The 17,446-nt window shown below is 35.2% G+C and overlaps 1 protein-coding gene across 1 annotated transcript; it reads right to left on the reverse strand.

The window, feature by feature from the left end:
- Nucleotides 1-720: 720 nt before the first annotated feature.
- LOC104906587 (xyloglucan galactosyltransferase XLT2) lies at nucleotides 721-2,679 on the reverse strand. Its single transcript, XM_010695359.4, has one exon. The coding sequence runs from the start codon at nucleotides 2,462-2,464 to the stop codon at nucleotides 968-970; it is 1,497 nt and encodes a 498-aa protein (XP_010693661.2). The 5' UTR covers nucleotides 2,465-2,679; the 3' UTR covers nucleotides 721-967.
- Between the last annotated feature and the right edge of the window lie 14,767 nt (nucleotides 2,680-17,446).

The raw sequence follows: 17,446 nt of genomic DNA on the forward strand, positions 1-17,446 counted from the left end.
GTGTGTTTGAAACCCTTGTTTCTGTAAACCAATCCCTATTTGTATATATATGAAATTGAAATGACCATATTGTCCCTATTAAACATATTATCTTTGCCAAAAAGCAAAAAATTACATTGTCCCATTCAGCTTTTGTCCCCAAAAGTACAATTAGTTATCTATAGAAACCCTTATTTGTGTATTTTAAACCCTAATTATTGATAAATTAACCATTATTTTCACGTTTGATACACTTATTATTAAATCAACCATTGTTTATTCCTATTAATGGACAAACTGTCCATTCACAATGAGCGTCTTATCCCTACTCAACATGTTACATATGTATATTGTTTTCATATAGTCATGGCTCAAACTGAGTTATCATGCACAACTAGCTTTTCCATACTTTGTTATCATTCACAGGCTCGCAACTCTACAGAAAGTGAGTGCCCAGATAGAGACACAACTCACTGCTCTTCAAATAACCACACTACTACTTAAAGGAACATTTATTCATGAATTACCAAAATAAGACTATTGTCATCTCCCAACTATTATTACCCAAAACAATATTATCAAAAATCAACTACTAAAACACCCTATCCTTTAATCAGCTTCCTTATACGCCTTAATCCAAAAACAAACACAAGCCCTTATAGAGTTATAGTAAGCACATTGATTCCAAACCATGCAAAAAATAGTTAAAATTACCTTAAATACAAACAAGTCTTATAAAAGTGATACTCAAAATCCGAAATCCAATCCCTTCTATATTATTATACTTATTCAATCTCTAACACCAAAAAAATGTCAAACTTCATAAAAATGTAACTCATCATCACACTCTATATAGAGAGGACAATGCTATAATATGTAACAATAGTATATGAATATACACATTCATAACTAATATCTATGTAGCACGAAAACAGTCGGATCTTTACAAAATCGAAACATTTTCAAGAGTTAAAATTTGCAAACTTATTTACCACTTATAATCATACTCTTTTTGGTCCTTGATTCTCTTCAACACCCCATCAACAGCAATATCAATAGCATCTTTAACACTCCTCAATCCTTCATTAGGTTTAGCATAAATAAACCTAGGAATAAATTCCACCACTTTATCTCTCATTTTTTTAACCTCATCTTTACTATACTTTTCCAACACATTTTTCACCAACGTCCCATTTTTAACCTCATCACGGTGAATAAAAACCGAGTAACTCCCCGGTTCACCCGGCAAAAACCATTCATATTGAAAATAAGCCGACCTCCTCCAGAAAAAAACCGGAATTGAACCGGCAAGCATACAGTCAAAAATAGACCGTCGAGTAAAACTATCCCCTCTAGGCTGTAAACAAAACTCCGAATCAAGAAACGTTTCAAGAATCTCCGACGTACCACCATTAACACACTTATTACTATTACCACCACAATCCACAACTCGGCATGACTCGCCCGAGTTCCTACACTGACTCAGTAATACCCCTCTAAAATCATTCACAACAGACCCACGTGACGCACCGGCGAAACAAAATAAAGAACGTCGGTCACGTGACCTAACAAACTCCTGCCATAAAACGACGTCGTTAGGAGAATTAGGGTGGAATCCAGTAGGATAAGGAACACCAATATCAAAATAATCCCATGGATTTTTCTCAATTAATAACCGTGTGATATTTCTCATCAATGGCATATAAATACACTTAGAACCCCAATCATGATCTTTTGAACGACGGAAATCCCATGTGATTCTTCCCATTACAAGAAAATGATCCCAACCGTTGGATCTATTTAGATATGGGTATGATTTTTCTACCCAATTAAGCATCATTTCACAATGTTGATCTCTATGTTTACTAGTATAATCAGACCATAGATATTTCCCTACTGCAAGTCCAGCGTAAAACGGGATGTAGTACGCCGCAGCAGATTCTGGGTCGTGTGTGCGGCATTTATGGTGGAGCATACGGTTGTGAAATAATATTTCCGACGCAAATTGATCAGTGTTATACCAAGCGTCGGAAAGTTTTTCCGGGATTATTGTTTGAATTCCGGTGGATTTCTTCCCGAATCCGGAGTTTGATAGGGCCTCACAGCGGGACCCCCAAGGGCTTAATTTATCGCAGTTTTTGTATATGTCGGAGTTAAATTGAGAAGGAAGGTCGTAGACAAAGAATTTCCCGAATTCGCAAATTGAATTGGGGGTGAAATTAGGGTTTGAGGAATTGGAGATTGAGAAAGGTGTTATAGAAGAGGAGAGAGAAGGTGGATTATGGCGAGAGAAGGAGAGGAGGAGGAGTTGAAGAAAGAGGATAAAGAAGAAGAGACATGTTCGTGGGTGGAGGAGAGAGAAAGTGAAAGGTTTAGTGAAATCTGGAGAAGATGATGATGGTGATAGTAATTTAGGTGGGGTTTTGGGTTTTTTTATGAGGTGGTCTGGGGAAGATGATGATGATAATGATGTTGAAGGAAGCATGAGAGAAGAGAGAGAATGACGTCGGTAAAAATGGCGGATTCCGGTGAGATATTCGCCGGAAAATGGAGGAGAGAGAAAAAGAGGAAGTGTCTGTGTGGGGAAAGACTAAAGAGTGTGAGTGGTGAGGTTTTGGGAAGGAAAGCAGAAATTTGTTGGAGAGAGTTTTTTATGTTTTTGGATTATTATAATTTGATTTGGGTTTTAGTAGTAGAAGTAAGTTTTTAAGGTTTTGGTGACGCGTGTTTAATTAGTGAGAATGGTCCAGATTCTACAACCGACAGGTGAAGAAGAGGGGGTTGGAAACTGGCACGTGTCGGTTATTATACGGGAGTAGAATAGTAATACTTTAGTACTTTGAGCGTTGAGATAATCAGAGTAGTAGTGTAGTACAGTTTTGGAATGAGGTAAGAGAGCGGCTAGAGTGGAGATAAACGTGAAGAGGAGTTTCAATGTCTTTTGTCATCACATAAACTATTTTAGCAATCGTGTCACTAAGAAAATGTAGTTAATTCCTTTAGGTTCTTGCTAAATGCCGTCCTAGAATTTTCAATTAACGCTCCATATTTTCGTATTTGTATATACATGATTACAGGTTGTATTTCCCTCCCTACATCTCTTTCATCAACAATAACTCCGGCAATTATTTCGGCTAACTTTCTCATCAAGAACTCCGGTAATTTTTCCGGCTAACTTTTCGATGACAATAACTCCGGCAACTTTTCCGACCACATTATTGCATTATTCATATTAATGAAATTTTTTTGACGGAAATGTTAATGAAATTTTATAATTCTTTTAATACACAAAATCAGACTATATTGACTTTTTAAAAAAAAGTGTCCAGGCACCTAAATAAGGTGCCCGAACCTGTGGTCAGGCGCCCAAATTAGGCACCTAACCACAAGTTCAGGCACCTAATTTAGGTGCCTGGGCACCTTTTTTTTTTAAGTCAATATAGTCTGATTTTGTGTATTAAAAAAATTATAAAGTTTCATTAATATTAATAATGCAATAATGTGGCCGGAAAAGTTGTCGGAGTTATTGTCGCCAAAAAATTATCGGAGTTCTTGATGGGAGATTCTTGATGAGAGATCCTTGTTGATGAAAGAGATGTAGTGAGAGAGTGATGGAGGGTGGATAGTGAGTGTTAAAGTATAAATACATGTATATGCATTTATACAGGGTGTTAGTAGGAAATTTCAAGGCGTCATCTAGCAAATGAGTTCCTTTAAAAGAAATTTTTGGTTAATTTTTTTTTTATGGTCAAGATGATAATGTAATGTTATACTTTATGAAACAACATTATTGTTATATACTAGCTTCTTCTTTTAATTATTATTACGCTTTGATATTTTACACTCTTCGCAAATTTCATTTTGACCATCGTTTGTGGTTTATCGTGAACAAAAATATTGTTATATAAGATTCTGTTAGATCCGTTTTAATATGTATCTTATTAATACATTTTCAGTTAGTTGTTTGTTTCTTTCATATATATGTATGTTTGTTTCATTTGATGTATTACATTTGTAATAGGTTGTTTGTTAGGTTTTCAGTTGGTGCTTTTCTTAGGGTTTCAGTTAGTTTTGTTGTTATTATCAGTTGGTGCTTAATATGTTTCAGGTGCTTTAATTTTCAATTCAGTTGGTACTTTTCTTAGTATTTCAGTTAGTTTAATTTGTTATTATTTTCAGTTGGTGCTTTGTTAGTGTTTCAGTTGGTTCTTGTTGTTATTTCAGTTGGTGTTTAATATGTTTCAGTTGGTGCTTAATATGTTTCAGCTACTCTTATTTTTCCTTTCATTCAGTTGGTGCTTTGTTAGTGTTTCAGTTAGTTCTTGTTGTTTTTTCAGTTGGTGTTTTATATGTTTCAATTGGTGTTTAAAAAAATTTGAAACCAACTGAAAAAAAAAGAAGACTAATTGAAAAGAAATGAAGACTACCTGAAAAAAATGAAGACTACCTGAAAAAAAAAATTCCAACTGAAACCCAAGTGCGTCTAACTGAAGCACAAGTGCTTCTAACTGAAATGGTCCGACCAGTTGTATTGTGTCAGACGAGTCTGACACAATACCTTCTCTATTTGAATATATTGGAGTGAAAGCAATAAAGCCACGTAAAAATAGAGAACAACCGACACATTAATTTAACATAGTTTCACTAACAATATATTAACTACACTCATAATTTGAGGAGAAAATATTTTATCAAGTAGTATCAAAGTATTAAAAATAAAATATTACAAAGATGTCTCATTTAAGTGTTTTTATTTCCATCTTCAGTGTGTGAAACTTTGGATAAAGCTGACTTCCTAACAAGTCGAAGTTAGTATTGACCCTGTCAAAAAAAAAAAGTTAGTATTGACAACCCACAAACTTGTTATCTAGAAATAACTACAAATTGTGGAAACGTAAACATACAACGGCTTGACTAATAACTATGATTGCCAATTAGTAGGTGCAGGGAAGACGACGTGCAGGAAGCAGGATAGGACCCTGCTGCCCACAATGTATTGTCGTATATGGAAGACACATGATAATATGATACTACTATATCATACTTCCTCCGTCTTTTTTATTTGCTACAAGCACTTTTTCACAAAGACCAAGGAGGGAGTGAAGACCATTGACATAAATGGAATTAACAAAAAAGCAAATAGGTAAATTGTGGGACCTATGTATTATATATGGAAACATTTACAAAATCAAGAAGGAAGTGATGGCAAATTTGTAAATAAAGTGTGGGACCTATGTACTATATATGAAAATATTTGCAAATGTAGCAAATAAATTGAAACACCCCTAAATGACAAAATGTAGCAAATAAAAAAAGACGGAGGGAGTAATTCATAAGGCCTATGCTCTTCCTTCTGGAGTCTGGACTTTTGTTGCCCGCAAAGCGTATATTCAGTCAACAAAACTGAACCCAACAGCTTGGAGTGTTTTTGCTAGAAACCAAAAGACATTTTTTTGGGTTCGTGTGGTAAAGGTTTTGGCAATTAAAAGCTATTCAATAGTTGACCTAATAAGCCCAGAAGATTATTATGTATAATAACATTAAATATTTTATATGACAAATACTACAAAGATTTACCATAAAAAGTGTACACTCCCAATTAATCTCTTAAGATATCATATAATCATGCATATTAATTAAAGGTAATGATACATACAACACTTAGGATTGTATATAAGCATTAAATACATTTCCTAAAATGGTAATAAGTTGTGAATTTATGTCACAATCACGAGTCAATCGATGTAATTAACGTTTGAATATTACTTAGAATTTCCTCTTTTAGGTTCTTAAGTGCAGTCTTTAGGGTTGTATTTATCATTTTCCTTAATTAAAATCACACAAAAATAGATATATATGTAATCTTAATAATTAGCTCACAACATTTTGGTTGACATTGTAACAAAATATTCATAACACCTCATACTTCAGCCCATTATATCGTAATATTAATATGGTGAGAGCGAGTATTTAACTTCAGACGAACAATGGTCCAAATGCATTGATTATATATACGTAGATGTTTTTGAAAATTCAAGACTAGGGACTTAATTAGGAGGTGTTTGACTTTTATTTTTTAAGTATCTATTGATGCTTTGGCTACCAAATTTAGAAAACAACGATTAGCAAAGTAATGGTGAAAAGTAAATTTTAATTTTAATGGTGAAAAGCAATGGACTTGGGAAGTATATAGTGTTTCACAAAAGTTAACAAAACTAACTTTTGATCGAAGTAGTATTGGTGGGCAAATACTACCAAATGTATCTAATAAGTACAATTATTTTAACTATCTTTATTATTATTATTATTTTAAGAGCTAGTTTACATGAAAACTTATCTCAAACAACTGTAACAACTATCTTGCAAATAATTACGTACTTCAAAAACAATAATTATTATACACACAATTAGAAATTACTGCCTTCCGCCTGTAATAGAATTTCGTTTCTAATTTAATTAAGCATTATTTATAAATAAATAGAAACTCAAAAGCACTTTTTTATTTAATTTTTCCGGTGTGAAGAGAACTTTAGTGAAAAGAGTAGGACATAAGGTTCTAGAGGTGTAGGAAAACTTAATTATACAAGACATATGAGTATAGGCGACTTCACATCCTCTCACCGTAGATCTAGGCATTCCATTAGTATTGATATTATAAGCTAGAAACATGGTATGTTTCCTTGTCATTATGAGTTTATGAGTAAAGTGCCTATCAAATGCGTGGTTAGTGTCTTCAAATGGGGGTAGGGCATAAGGTGTTTAAATGATACTTAATCTTATAATTAAGATGCTGTTTCTGTCGCATCATATAATAACTATTTTGCTTTATGTTGCTTCAACGTTATCGCGGAGCATCACATTCCACACACCAGAGAACATAATAAGGATCTAGCTAAACATAGCTCTTTTGAAGTTAGAGCCACGCATTTTTGTTTTTAAGGGTGAGCTATACACAGATGTTTATAAGTGGATGTTATTAGCAATAATGTCTCTAAGAGAAATTAAGGTTTGCTAATTAAGTTTAAATTTTAAATGAGAAGTAAAGCAAATAAGATGATAGATGTTTTAACGTGTTTTGGTCAATTTTAACCTATATCTACCATGTCTCTTTAATAATGGAGAGATTACAATGGAGAATAATAACGAGGAAGAGAGAGTTCTTCTAATTTCGTGGTTAATTAGAATAAGTCTTAGGGTTATAAGATGACTTTAAGAAGCCTTATGTTAGTAGCTAGTGGAGCCAAGATTTTAAGCTCGGGATAAAAAGGAATTCTATTGAATTATGTGTATGGTGCGCGAGACAAAGCTAGTGCACCAGGCGCAAATTGACTAGTGTGTTGGACGCGAAGGGGTTGCGTGGGGCACACCTATAGTGCGTGAGGGCAACTTTTTTTTACATGAAAAATTCTATTTTATTTTTCCTAATTTTGAGGGGGGGGGGAACCCCATGCCCTTAGCTGGCTCCACCAGTGCTTACATATAAATTCTTAAATTTTACAAAGAAACTCAAACAGACTAGATTAAAACTGGATGAATATAATAAACATTGCGAAAAACACGAGCAAAAAAAGCAGACCACCCGACTAGGGGCCAAACTACCCTCACGGGTGAGAAATCCTTGAGCTTACTGTCTCCAGACTACTCTACAGAGTTCGGGGGACTGGGGTTCGTCCACCTGGGCCGAACCTACACCCGCGTTGGCCACCACCTTCATGGCTAAGCACTAGGCACTTCACCTCGATTTCTTCTCGAAAATCGCAAGGCACGTATGACAGTGGAAATATTAAACCATTTTGTAATATGAAATGACGTGTGAATGTTGGGTTGATAAGCCACTCATGTTAAGTTGGGTTTGTATTTAAGTTAATAAAAAATGATTTTATTCATTTGAAATAAAGACTCAATCCCAATTGGACCTGTGTATATATTAAATGGATTGTCCTTATAACTATTGTAATGTCTTGAATATGTAATATAACGTTTCGAACAATCCAACACTGTGGTCTAATTTTTGCCTCTATATTTTGTACTATATTTTGTCAAAGATAATAAAATCAGTTTCTCTTTTGCCTATGGACATAACTAACAAATTATTAGCAAATGACGTTAAATTCACGTGTTGATTGTTCTCTGTTTTTCGTTGCCTAATTATTTCTTTCATCACAACAAAAGCCGTTATATATCCCATATAATCATATCGTTATCATCTACGTTTTATTTTCAAATTAAAGCAGATATTTTCAAAATGAACAAATTCACTGCAAGAGGTATGCATGTTTAGAGTTTCTTAAGATAATTATGACCTATAATTAAAAAAAAACTAAGTTTTTGTGCCGAAATTTCACATTTATAATAATTAATTAATTATCCTTTTTATTGATGTTCTTTACATTTACAAAAATTCTTTTACATAAATAAGTCAAACAAATTAAAGAATGTCCTATGTCAACCTTACCTTGACCCGGCCATTTGGTTAAATAGATAAATTGCTTCTCGAATTTCCAACCTCACCTATTTATTTCGGATTATGTTCAGATTAATTCAATTAAGTTTTGCTAGCTTTGTGTGATTTTGTCAATCTAGCTTGAAATTTTGCACCTAATTTATTTTTAAAAATTTGAATACTTTTCTTACAGCTTAGGCTTTGTGAGAGGGTGTCCATAATTTTCTATGACTGAAATTTCGGCCGAAGATTTTTGACTTCTCCAAATACGAGAATTTAAACAGGCTGATTTTTTCACCCATGATCAACTCTAGACTTCCATCTTATTTTACAGGTTTCAAACAAGGACATTAGAGGATTAACATTTTAAGGGACATGTAAGACGGTAAAAATTTGATTCGAACCTGTGTAATTGTTTATGTAGTTCTATTGTAATTATGATAATTTATATTTAATGTAAAGATTTTATTAACGTATACAATAATTTTATATTTCAGCATATATTTCATTTACATGTATGAAACTTATATAGTGCAAGTTGAATATAAATGTTTGAAAAAAGAAGTGGAAAAAAGACGAGGAGGGTGAGTTGACCAACGCAAAATTGCTTTATTCTCCAATAAACGATTCTCTGTAAAGAAAAGCAATGAGGGCAATTAACTAGGATTTGCTTTCTTTGTTCTATGATATAAACCTTGAGAAGTGTAGTTGTGCTCTTTGTTTCATACCTAAAAGGACAAGTTTATTGCCATGATTGTATATGGAAGCTAAAAGGGCGAGAAATTTTCCCTATTTACATAGTTGAGAGGACATTAATAATTGCCTATTTTATAAAATCAAAGAAGGCAAAATAATGTTGTCTTTCTTAAATTTAGCAAGGAGGGTGATTTTCAGATGTTTGTCCTCAAAACATAATACAACGGTCTTACTATGACAAATTTTAAACTACAAGGACAATTTTTTTTATCTATAAAAGCCATTATAGTTGCCTCTTTGAAATCAAATGTTGTAGTGAGATCTCGACAATACATTTATCTACATTTTCTAGTCTCATTTTCGCATGTCATCATATAAACAAAAGCAATACTATTATTAATTTACCTCTAGGCTCTAACTTGACCTAGTCTAAGCTGAAAATACACAATTAACGGGTCTTAAATTGACTGCTAATCTCAACAAATCCATCACATAGAACGAAGAGTAAACACGTGCATGGGTGAAACACCGAATCCTGCAACAAAATGTTCCTTCTCGAACAACCTTGTTTACGTGACAACGACAAAATACATTACCTTTTTAAATACTTATATTAGATGTTGTTATATGTGTTCCAGTATGCAATAATTACTATTAAAATGAACTTTTTTTTTTCTTCTAATCACGTATGCCGGTTTGTTGTCCTGCTGCAAGATATAACACGTGAATTAATTTCGGAGTTGATCCGAGAAATGCCCCTCTAATACTTAAGTCAATAAAGGATAATGACTATTATATTTCAAGTAGAGTATCTTTATTCTATAAGTAAAGAGGGGTAGGACATGAAAAAATAGAAAAAAAAGAAGTAACTACTTATTTTATTTTAAAAATAAAAAATAAAAAAAGAAAACTATTATTAATTAAAGTGAAAGTATTGGGTCAGACCGTCTGACCCAATATGTTTCATCGGACGAAGCCGAGAGAACGGCGCCGCTGCTCCTTCTTCATCTTCTTCCTCCGCTGCCGCCGCGCCGCTGCTCCTTCTTCTTCATCTTCTTCCTCCACCACCTTGTTGTGTCGACGGTGGACGTTCAAGAGAGAAAGATCCGACTGGTGGTAGCCATTGTTGTAGAGGAGAGAGAAATCGGTCTCAGCTTCACGGTCTAGTGTTTGTGGTGGGTAGGAACAAGATGCCATTGATGTGGAATGACGAAGAAGGAGAAAGTGAGAGGAAAGCAGAGGTTAGTGTTTATTTTTTTTTAAGATTTTAGTTAGTTGTTAAATGAAAGAATAATAAACTAAGAATCCAAGTTACTTTCATTTAGAGGTAACTTAATTTCATTTAGAGGTAAGTTACTTTCATTTAGAGGTAAGTTACTTTCATTTAGAGGTAACTTACATCCAACTGAAAAAAATTTAAAACCAACTGAACAAAAATTGAAACCAACTGAAAAAAATAGAAAGCAACTGGAAAAAAATTGAAACCAACTGATTTTTTTTTTAAAACCAACTGATAAAAAATTGAAACCAACTGAAAGTCGTCCGACCAAAGATTATGGTCGGACGGTCTGACACAATACCTTCTCTTAATTAAAAAGTTAAAAAAGATAATAATAAAAAAGCATTACAAAAAGAAAACCGTCAACAATTCAAAAATTCATAATTTAATATATATAATTAATAATTAATTTAATTTTCTACATCCCCTAAAAAAATAATTTTCTACGTATTTTCGCACACGCCGTACCTTATGGAGTTATGGGTATGTTAATATGTGTAAACGTACCTTATGAATCAAATCATGGGTATTTATGGGAGCCGGCAGTGTCTCAAACAAGGTATGACAGTATAACACTACTCTTATTGGTTGAATATAATTATATCATCTTTTAGTACTTATCTTTAGGCTCATAGGTTTGTTAACTGAGTAATGCATCAGACTCAGTCCCATTTTAAGATGGTCCAAATGGAGAACATCGTTAGGACATTTCAATATAGCCGGTATCAAGGTTTGACTCATTCTAAGTGTATCTACTCATATAATGTTAACCATGACGGTCAATAGTGGTCGAGGTAGACTAGCTAGTATGGAACTTAGATTGAGCCCAAATAATATTAATGTATTTTTATCTAATACTCAGAAAAGTAAAATAAAATAGATTATATATATATTATTTTTTTGATAAGATAAGATGAGATTCCTTGTAAATAGGGGAAAATTGACGATCTTTTCTTGTAAGGGGTGAGACTCGATCTCAAAATCTGACGATCGGATATGATGCCAACACCACTAAAGTATCGCCTGTTGCTCAATAAAATAAATTATATATGATTGAGTGAGGAAGCTAAGAATATTCACATACATACGCTTCATATTGATTTCTTGAGTTCATATATTGTATGTTTTCTTTTTCCAGGACCGGAGACGTAAGTAATGGGATCCCAGAACACTGAAAAAGTAATATAGATGAAGCAGCTTAATCTCCTGACACATTTTCATTTGGACCTGCATATTAGCATATGCCACTTGCTCTTCGATTAATTTACGTCTTTAGAAATGGACAAATCACTCTCTCTCAAAAAAAAATTAAAAATCGAACAAAAATAACTAGAATGAATGACAATTTTGTATTTGTTTATAGTTTTTTGGAATGAGACTAGGAAAAATTATCATTAATAAATCATCATATTGACGCTTTGAAGCTATTTCAGTAGTATGGTACTATTCTAATCTGTAAATGATAGAAGCTGTGTTTGTAGTCTAACATGTGAGCTGCACATGTTTAGTAAGTTGTATATGTCTATATATTAATCAGCACATGTTTAAGTAATCCAGCTGTCTTGGATCACGTGAGGATCCTTCTAGGGATTAGAGCTGTGTCCTTAGTATATAAGACAACATAGGTCATCAGGTTGTAATTTATCCAATACAACAGAAATATATGTTGCTGAAAACAAGGAGGAGCCGCCTTTGAGCTACCTACCTTTCATTCAAGTATATTCTCAGCTATACTTGGAAATATCAGTAGATTTCACAATTCTCTTAGCTTAAATTTGTTTACATGGTATCAGAGCTGTAAAGAGGTAAGTGGAATCTTTTTAAAGTTTGTTGCTTTAACAGCTTAAAAAAAAAAAATCTCTACTTGTTCTTTATTTCAGTTGAAATCCGTGTTTCTGTATTTATGGGCAATAGAGTTCTGTGTTGAAGAAGAAAAAAAAAAAACACTTTAAGTTTTCCTTTCGTGCATCATGACTGAAAAGGATACATCAAAAACGACTATTGAAACCAATAGTCCTCTGTATTTGCATCCCTCTGATGGCCCAAATACCTTGAAGGTAGACTGTCAGTTAACAAGAGCAACAGATTACAGACCATGGAAGAGATCCATGGAAATATCTCTTGCAACCAAGAGAAAGTTAGGTTTTGTCACTGGAGCCTTGACAAAATCTAGTACTGATTCAGTTTTAAGAGAAGCTTGGGAAGCTTGTAACAGTATGGTTACAGCTTGGCTTCTTAATAACATGACTGAGTCCATAAGGAGGTCAGTGATGTATATGAAATCATCTAAGGAAATCTGGTTGAGTCTTAAGCATAGGTTCACTGTGAGTAATGGGAGTAGGAAATATAGACTCAACAAGCAAACTTATGAAGTAAAGCAGAATAAGAGGCCTGTATCTGAATACTATACAGATCTTATGGTGCTTTGGGAAGAGATAGAGTCAATGAATGACTATCCTTCAATCACCAGTGTGAATGCAGAAGTTACTGCCTATGTTGAGGCAATAAATCAACAAAAAGAAGAACAAAGATTGTTCCAGTTCCTAAATGGTCTGGATCTTGCATATGGGCCCTTGAGAAGCCACATACTGTTGATGCATGATCTTCCTACTGTAGAGGGAGCTGTGTCTATGGTTCAACAAGAAGAGTCACAGAATGAAGTTGTAGGAAAAGAAAAGGAAGAAAGTGTAGGTATAGCCCTTTACAACAAGAATGAGAACAAACTCTACTGTACTGTTTGCAAGAAAAGTAACCACACTGCTGAGAAGTGTTGGTTCAAGATAGGCTTTCCTGCTAATAATAATAAGAACAAGCAAGGGAACAAAAGTTTTGACAACACACAAGAAAATAGAAGTGGCTATGGCAAGGGTAAAGCTCAAGGTTACACTGGAGGAGGTCAGAATTACAAGAAGAAGGGTGGATACAGTGCTCAAGTGAGTGGTGGAAGTGCTGAGCTTGCAACAGCTATTGCCCAACAACTTCAGGAGATGTTGAAGCTGGGCTCTAGCTCCAGCAACATAGCAGCTAAGCAGAGAGGTGATGATACTGATGATGAAATTGACAATCACTTTGCAGGTATGGTGTCTTGTCACTTTGTTAAAAACATGAGTGATGCATGGATAATAGATTCTGGTGCCTCAGACCATATGATTGCTAAACTGGAGCAACTTCACAATGTAAGAAAATTACTTCACAAGCCTAGGGTTAATCTACCTAATGGTGGTGTTGCCTACGTAACTCACATAGGAAATGTTTTCCTTAAAAATGGCATTGAACTCAAGGAAGTCCTATTCATTCCTGAATTCAAGCAAAATCTTTTGTCTGTGCAAAAGTTGTGTGAACATGATAAATGTGTTGTAATGTTTCACAAAGATCACTGTGTTCTGCAGGATTGCACAACACAAGAAACTAGGGACATAAGAAATGCCACTGGGGGACTCTACTACCTTCAAAATCAGCCAAACACCAGCCAAGATACAAGACTCAGCTTCAAACACAATACAACTCATCACCCAAGACAACCTAAGGCAAATACTAGCCAAAATAGTGCTATGAATGTAACTCACAACAGTGAGAATTTTGTTTTTAATGACTCTTTGTTGTTTAAAAAATTGTGTAATGAAGTTCAAGTTTGCAATGCAAAGTCTTTCAACTACACTCTATGGCATGTTAGACTTGGACATGCTCCCACAAGCAAGCTCAAATATATATCTTGTTTAAAGAAACACCTTGAAACAAATCAAAATGAGATTTGTCTTTCTTGCCCTATGGCTAAACTCACAAAATCTCCCTTTCCCTTGAGTAATACCTCAGTGGCAGGACCTTTTGACTTAATCCATATTGATATATGGGGTCCCTACAGAGTTCCTTACAAAGGAAAGTTTAGATTCTTTCTTACTATAGTAGATGATTACACAAGAGCAACTTGGGTACATCTACTAAAGAATAAATCAGACTCTCTCAGTACTATTAAAAATTTTGTGTGTTTGCAAGAACTCAATTTGACAGGAAAGTAAGAATAATCAGATCTGATAATGCATTGGAATTCAAAGATCAAGGTTGTGTTGGCTGGTTCACAGATCAAGGTATAGTTCATCAGACAAGTTGTGTAGATAGACCTCAACAGAATGGGGTAGTGGAGAGGAAACATAGGCATCTACTTGAAATAAGTAGAGCCTTGAGGTTTGGAGCAGGATTGTCATTAGCCTACTGGGGGATTGTGTTGTTACTGCTGCACATATAATAAACAGGTTACCTACACCTGTTATTAAAAACAAAACTCCCTATGAGATGATGTTTGGGAAAGAGCCTGACTACTCACACTTGAAGAGCTTTGGGTGTCTTGCTATGGCTTATAATCCTGACAGAGAGAAAGATAAATTTGCTGCAAAAGCTGTACCTTGTTTGTTCTTGGGCTACCCTGATACTCAGAAGGGGTATAAGCTGGAAAACTTGCTCACTCACAAGCAGTTTGTATCAAGAGATGTGAGATTCTATGAGCACATCTTTCCTAAACTAAAAACTAAAACTCACACCTTCATGAACCCTATACCTGTTGATCTACCTAACCTTGTACCTAGTGATGTTGATACTGATCTACCTGAGCCCTCACTAGAAGCTGTTCATGAGCCCAACCTACCTGAACCAGAACTACCTAGCCAAACACATGACCAAACTCCTCAAATACAACCTACTGGGATCCCTACCATCACTAATCAACCTATATCTACACCTCTACCTGTTAGAAAATCTACAAGAGTCTCAAAAACTCCCACATGGCTAAAAGATTTTGTTGTCACTTCACAAAAGAATCCAGTTGATGAGCAAGCTAAAGAAGTAACTTCAGTAATATCCACAGATGTTAATGAGCATTTTGTGAATATGGTGCAACAAGTTGTAGAGAACAAGGAGCCTAGATCCTACATTGAAGCAGCTGCACAACCTGGTTGGGTGGCAGCAATGGAACAAGAGCTTGCAGCTCTTGAAAAGAATGAGACCTGGGAAATAACAAAGCTTCCACCTGGTAGAAAAGCTATTGGCTGTAGATGGGTGTATAAAACCAAATACAAGGCTGATGGAAGTGTAGAGAGGAAGAAAGCAAGGTTGGTTATACAAGGGTGTAATCAAAAGAAAGGAGTAGAATACATTGAAACATATGCCCCTGTAGCCAAGATGAGTACTATAAGAGCCCTGTTGGCTGTAGCAGGAATGAACAAGTGGCACACTTGTCAAATGGATGTACAAAATGCATTTTTGCATGGAGATTTAAAAGAGGAGATATTCATGCATATACCACCAGGCTATATCCCACCTGTTAATCATGCAAGTCAGAGGGAGAATGACAACCCAGTGTGTAGACTCAAGAAAGCTTTATATGGGCTGAAACAGGCCCCTAGACAGTGGTTTGCCAAACTGTCTAGTGCCCTTTTGTCATTTGGTTTTAAACAGTCACAAGCAGATCATTCCCTATTTGTGCAAGAAGATGACAGTCACTTTACAGCTGTGCTCATTTATGTGGATGACTTGATAGTTACTGGCAACAGTATTACAGCCATCACACACCTTAAACATCTTCTTAGCACCACCTTTCACATGAAGGATCCGGGAAATTTAAGTTATATCCTAGGTATGGAGTTCACTATCACTTCACAAGGAATCTTCATTTCACAAAGAAAATATGCTCTTGATCTACTTTCTGAATATGGTATTGACAAACAAAAGTCTCTCAAGCTTCCTATTGACACTCATGTCAAACTGGAACCACAAAAGGGCACACCTTTACCTCATCCTGAAAATTATAGAAGATTAGTAGGTCAATTGATCTACCTTACTCTCTCAAGGCCTGATATCAACTTTTCTGTTCAGCAGCTAAGCCAATTCATGCAGGCTCCCACTTCTATTCATATGCAAGCAGCTAGAAGAGTATTGAGATACATTAAACAAGCTCCTGCACAAGGCATTCTTCTAGCTAGCAACACTGCAGCTAAGCTTACAGCCTATTGTGATTCAGATTGGGCCTCATGTCCCTTTTCCAGGAGATCTACTACTGGGTATTGCATTTTATTAGGCTCTTCTCCTGTATCATGGAAGAGCAAGAAGCAGAGTGTGGTAGCTAGGTCATCATCTGAAGCTGAATACAGGGCCATGGCCCTTACTACTTGTGAAGTCACTTGGCTCATGTCCCTTCTCAAAGACTTGGGACTCAAGCACTTAAACCCAGCTGCTTTAAAGTGTGATAACCAGGCAGCCTTGTCCATAGCAGCTAATCCTGTTTATCATGAAAGGACAAAGCACATTGAAGTGGATTGTCACTTCATTCGAGAGAAAATCACCAATGGGATCATCAAGCCTTCCTATGTTCCTTCCAAAGAGCAACTTGCTGATGTACTGACCAAGGCTCTACCTACCTACCACCATAAGAAGCTTCTAGGCAAGATGGGAGTGCAATTAGCATCACACTCTCATCTTGAGAGGGAGTGTAAATGATAGAAGCTGTGTTTGTAGTCTAACATGTGAGCTGCACATGTTTAGTAAGTTGTATATGTCTATATATTAATCAGCACATGTTTAAGTAATCCAGCTGTCTTGGATCACGTGAGGATCCTTTTAGGGATTAGAGCTGTGTCCTTAGTATATAAGACAGCATAGGTCATCAGGTTGTAATTTATCCAATACAACAGAAATATATGTTGCTGAAAACAAGGAGGAGCCGCCTTTGAGCTACCTACCTTTCATTCAAGTATATTCTCAGCTATACTTGGAAATATCAGTAGATTTCACAATTCTCTTAGCTTAAATTTGTTTACATAATCATATTAGAAATTCGATAACTTAACATCTTTCCTTCCTGATGCAATAGTAAATTGAAATCGAACCTACATCTTGATATTTTGGATCTGCAACCGGCCGATAAGAACGTTTTCCCATAACCTCAAACCTCCGAGCCTCTCGAACTAGAGCTACTAAATAACGACCAACTAGAATCACAACCCCTACAAGAGAGGACCAGAACTCCTAGAATACTATCATAACAAAAAAAAACTAACTTA

The sequence above is a fragment of the Beta vulgaris genome, chromosome 3 (genome assembly GCF_026745355.1).
Source record: "Beta vulgaris subsp. vulgaris cultivar EL10 chromosome 3, EL10.2, whole genome shotgun sequence".
NCBI classification, from domain to species: domain Eukaryota; kingdom Viridiplantae; phylum Streptophyta; class Magnoliopsida; order Caryophyllales; family Amaranthaceae; genus Beta; species Beta vulgaris.

Bases quoted from the DNA above. Each gene is read 5' to 3' on its own strand.
- LOC104906587 (XM_010695359.4), bottom strand. From the start codon at position 2,464: ATGCTTCCTTCAACATCATTATCATCATCATCTTCCCCAGACCACCTC.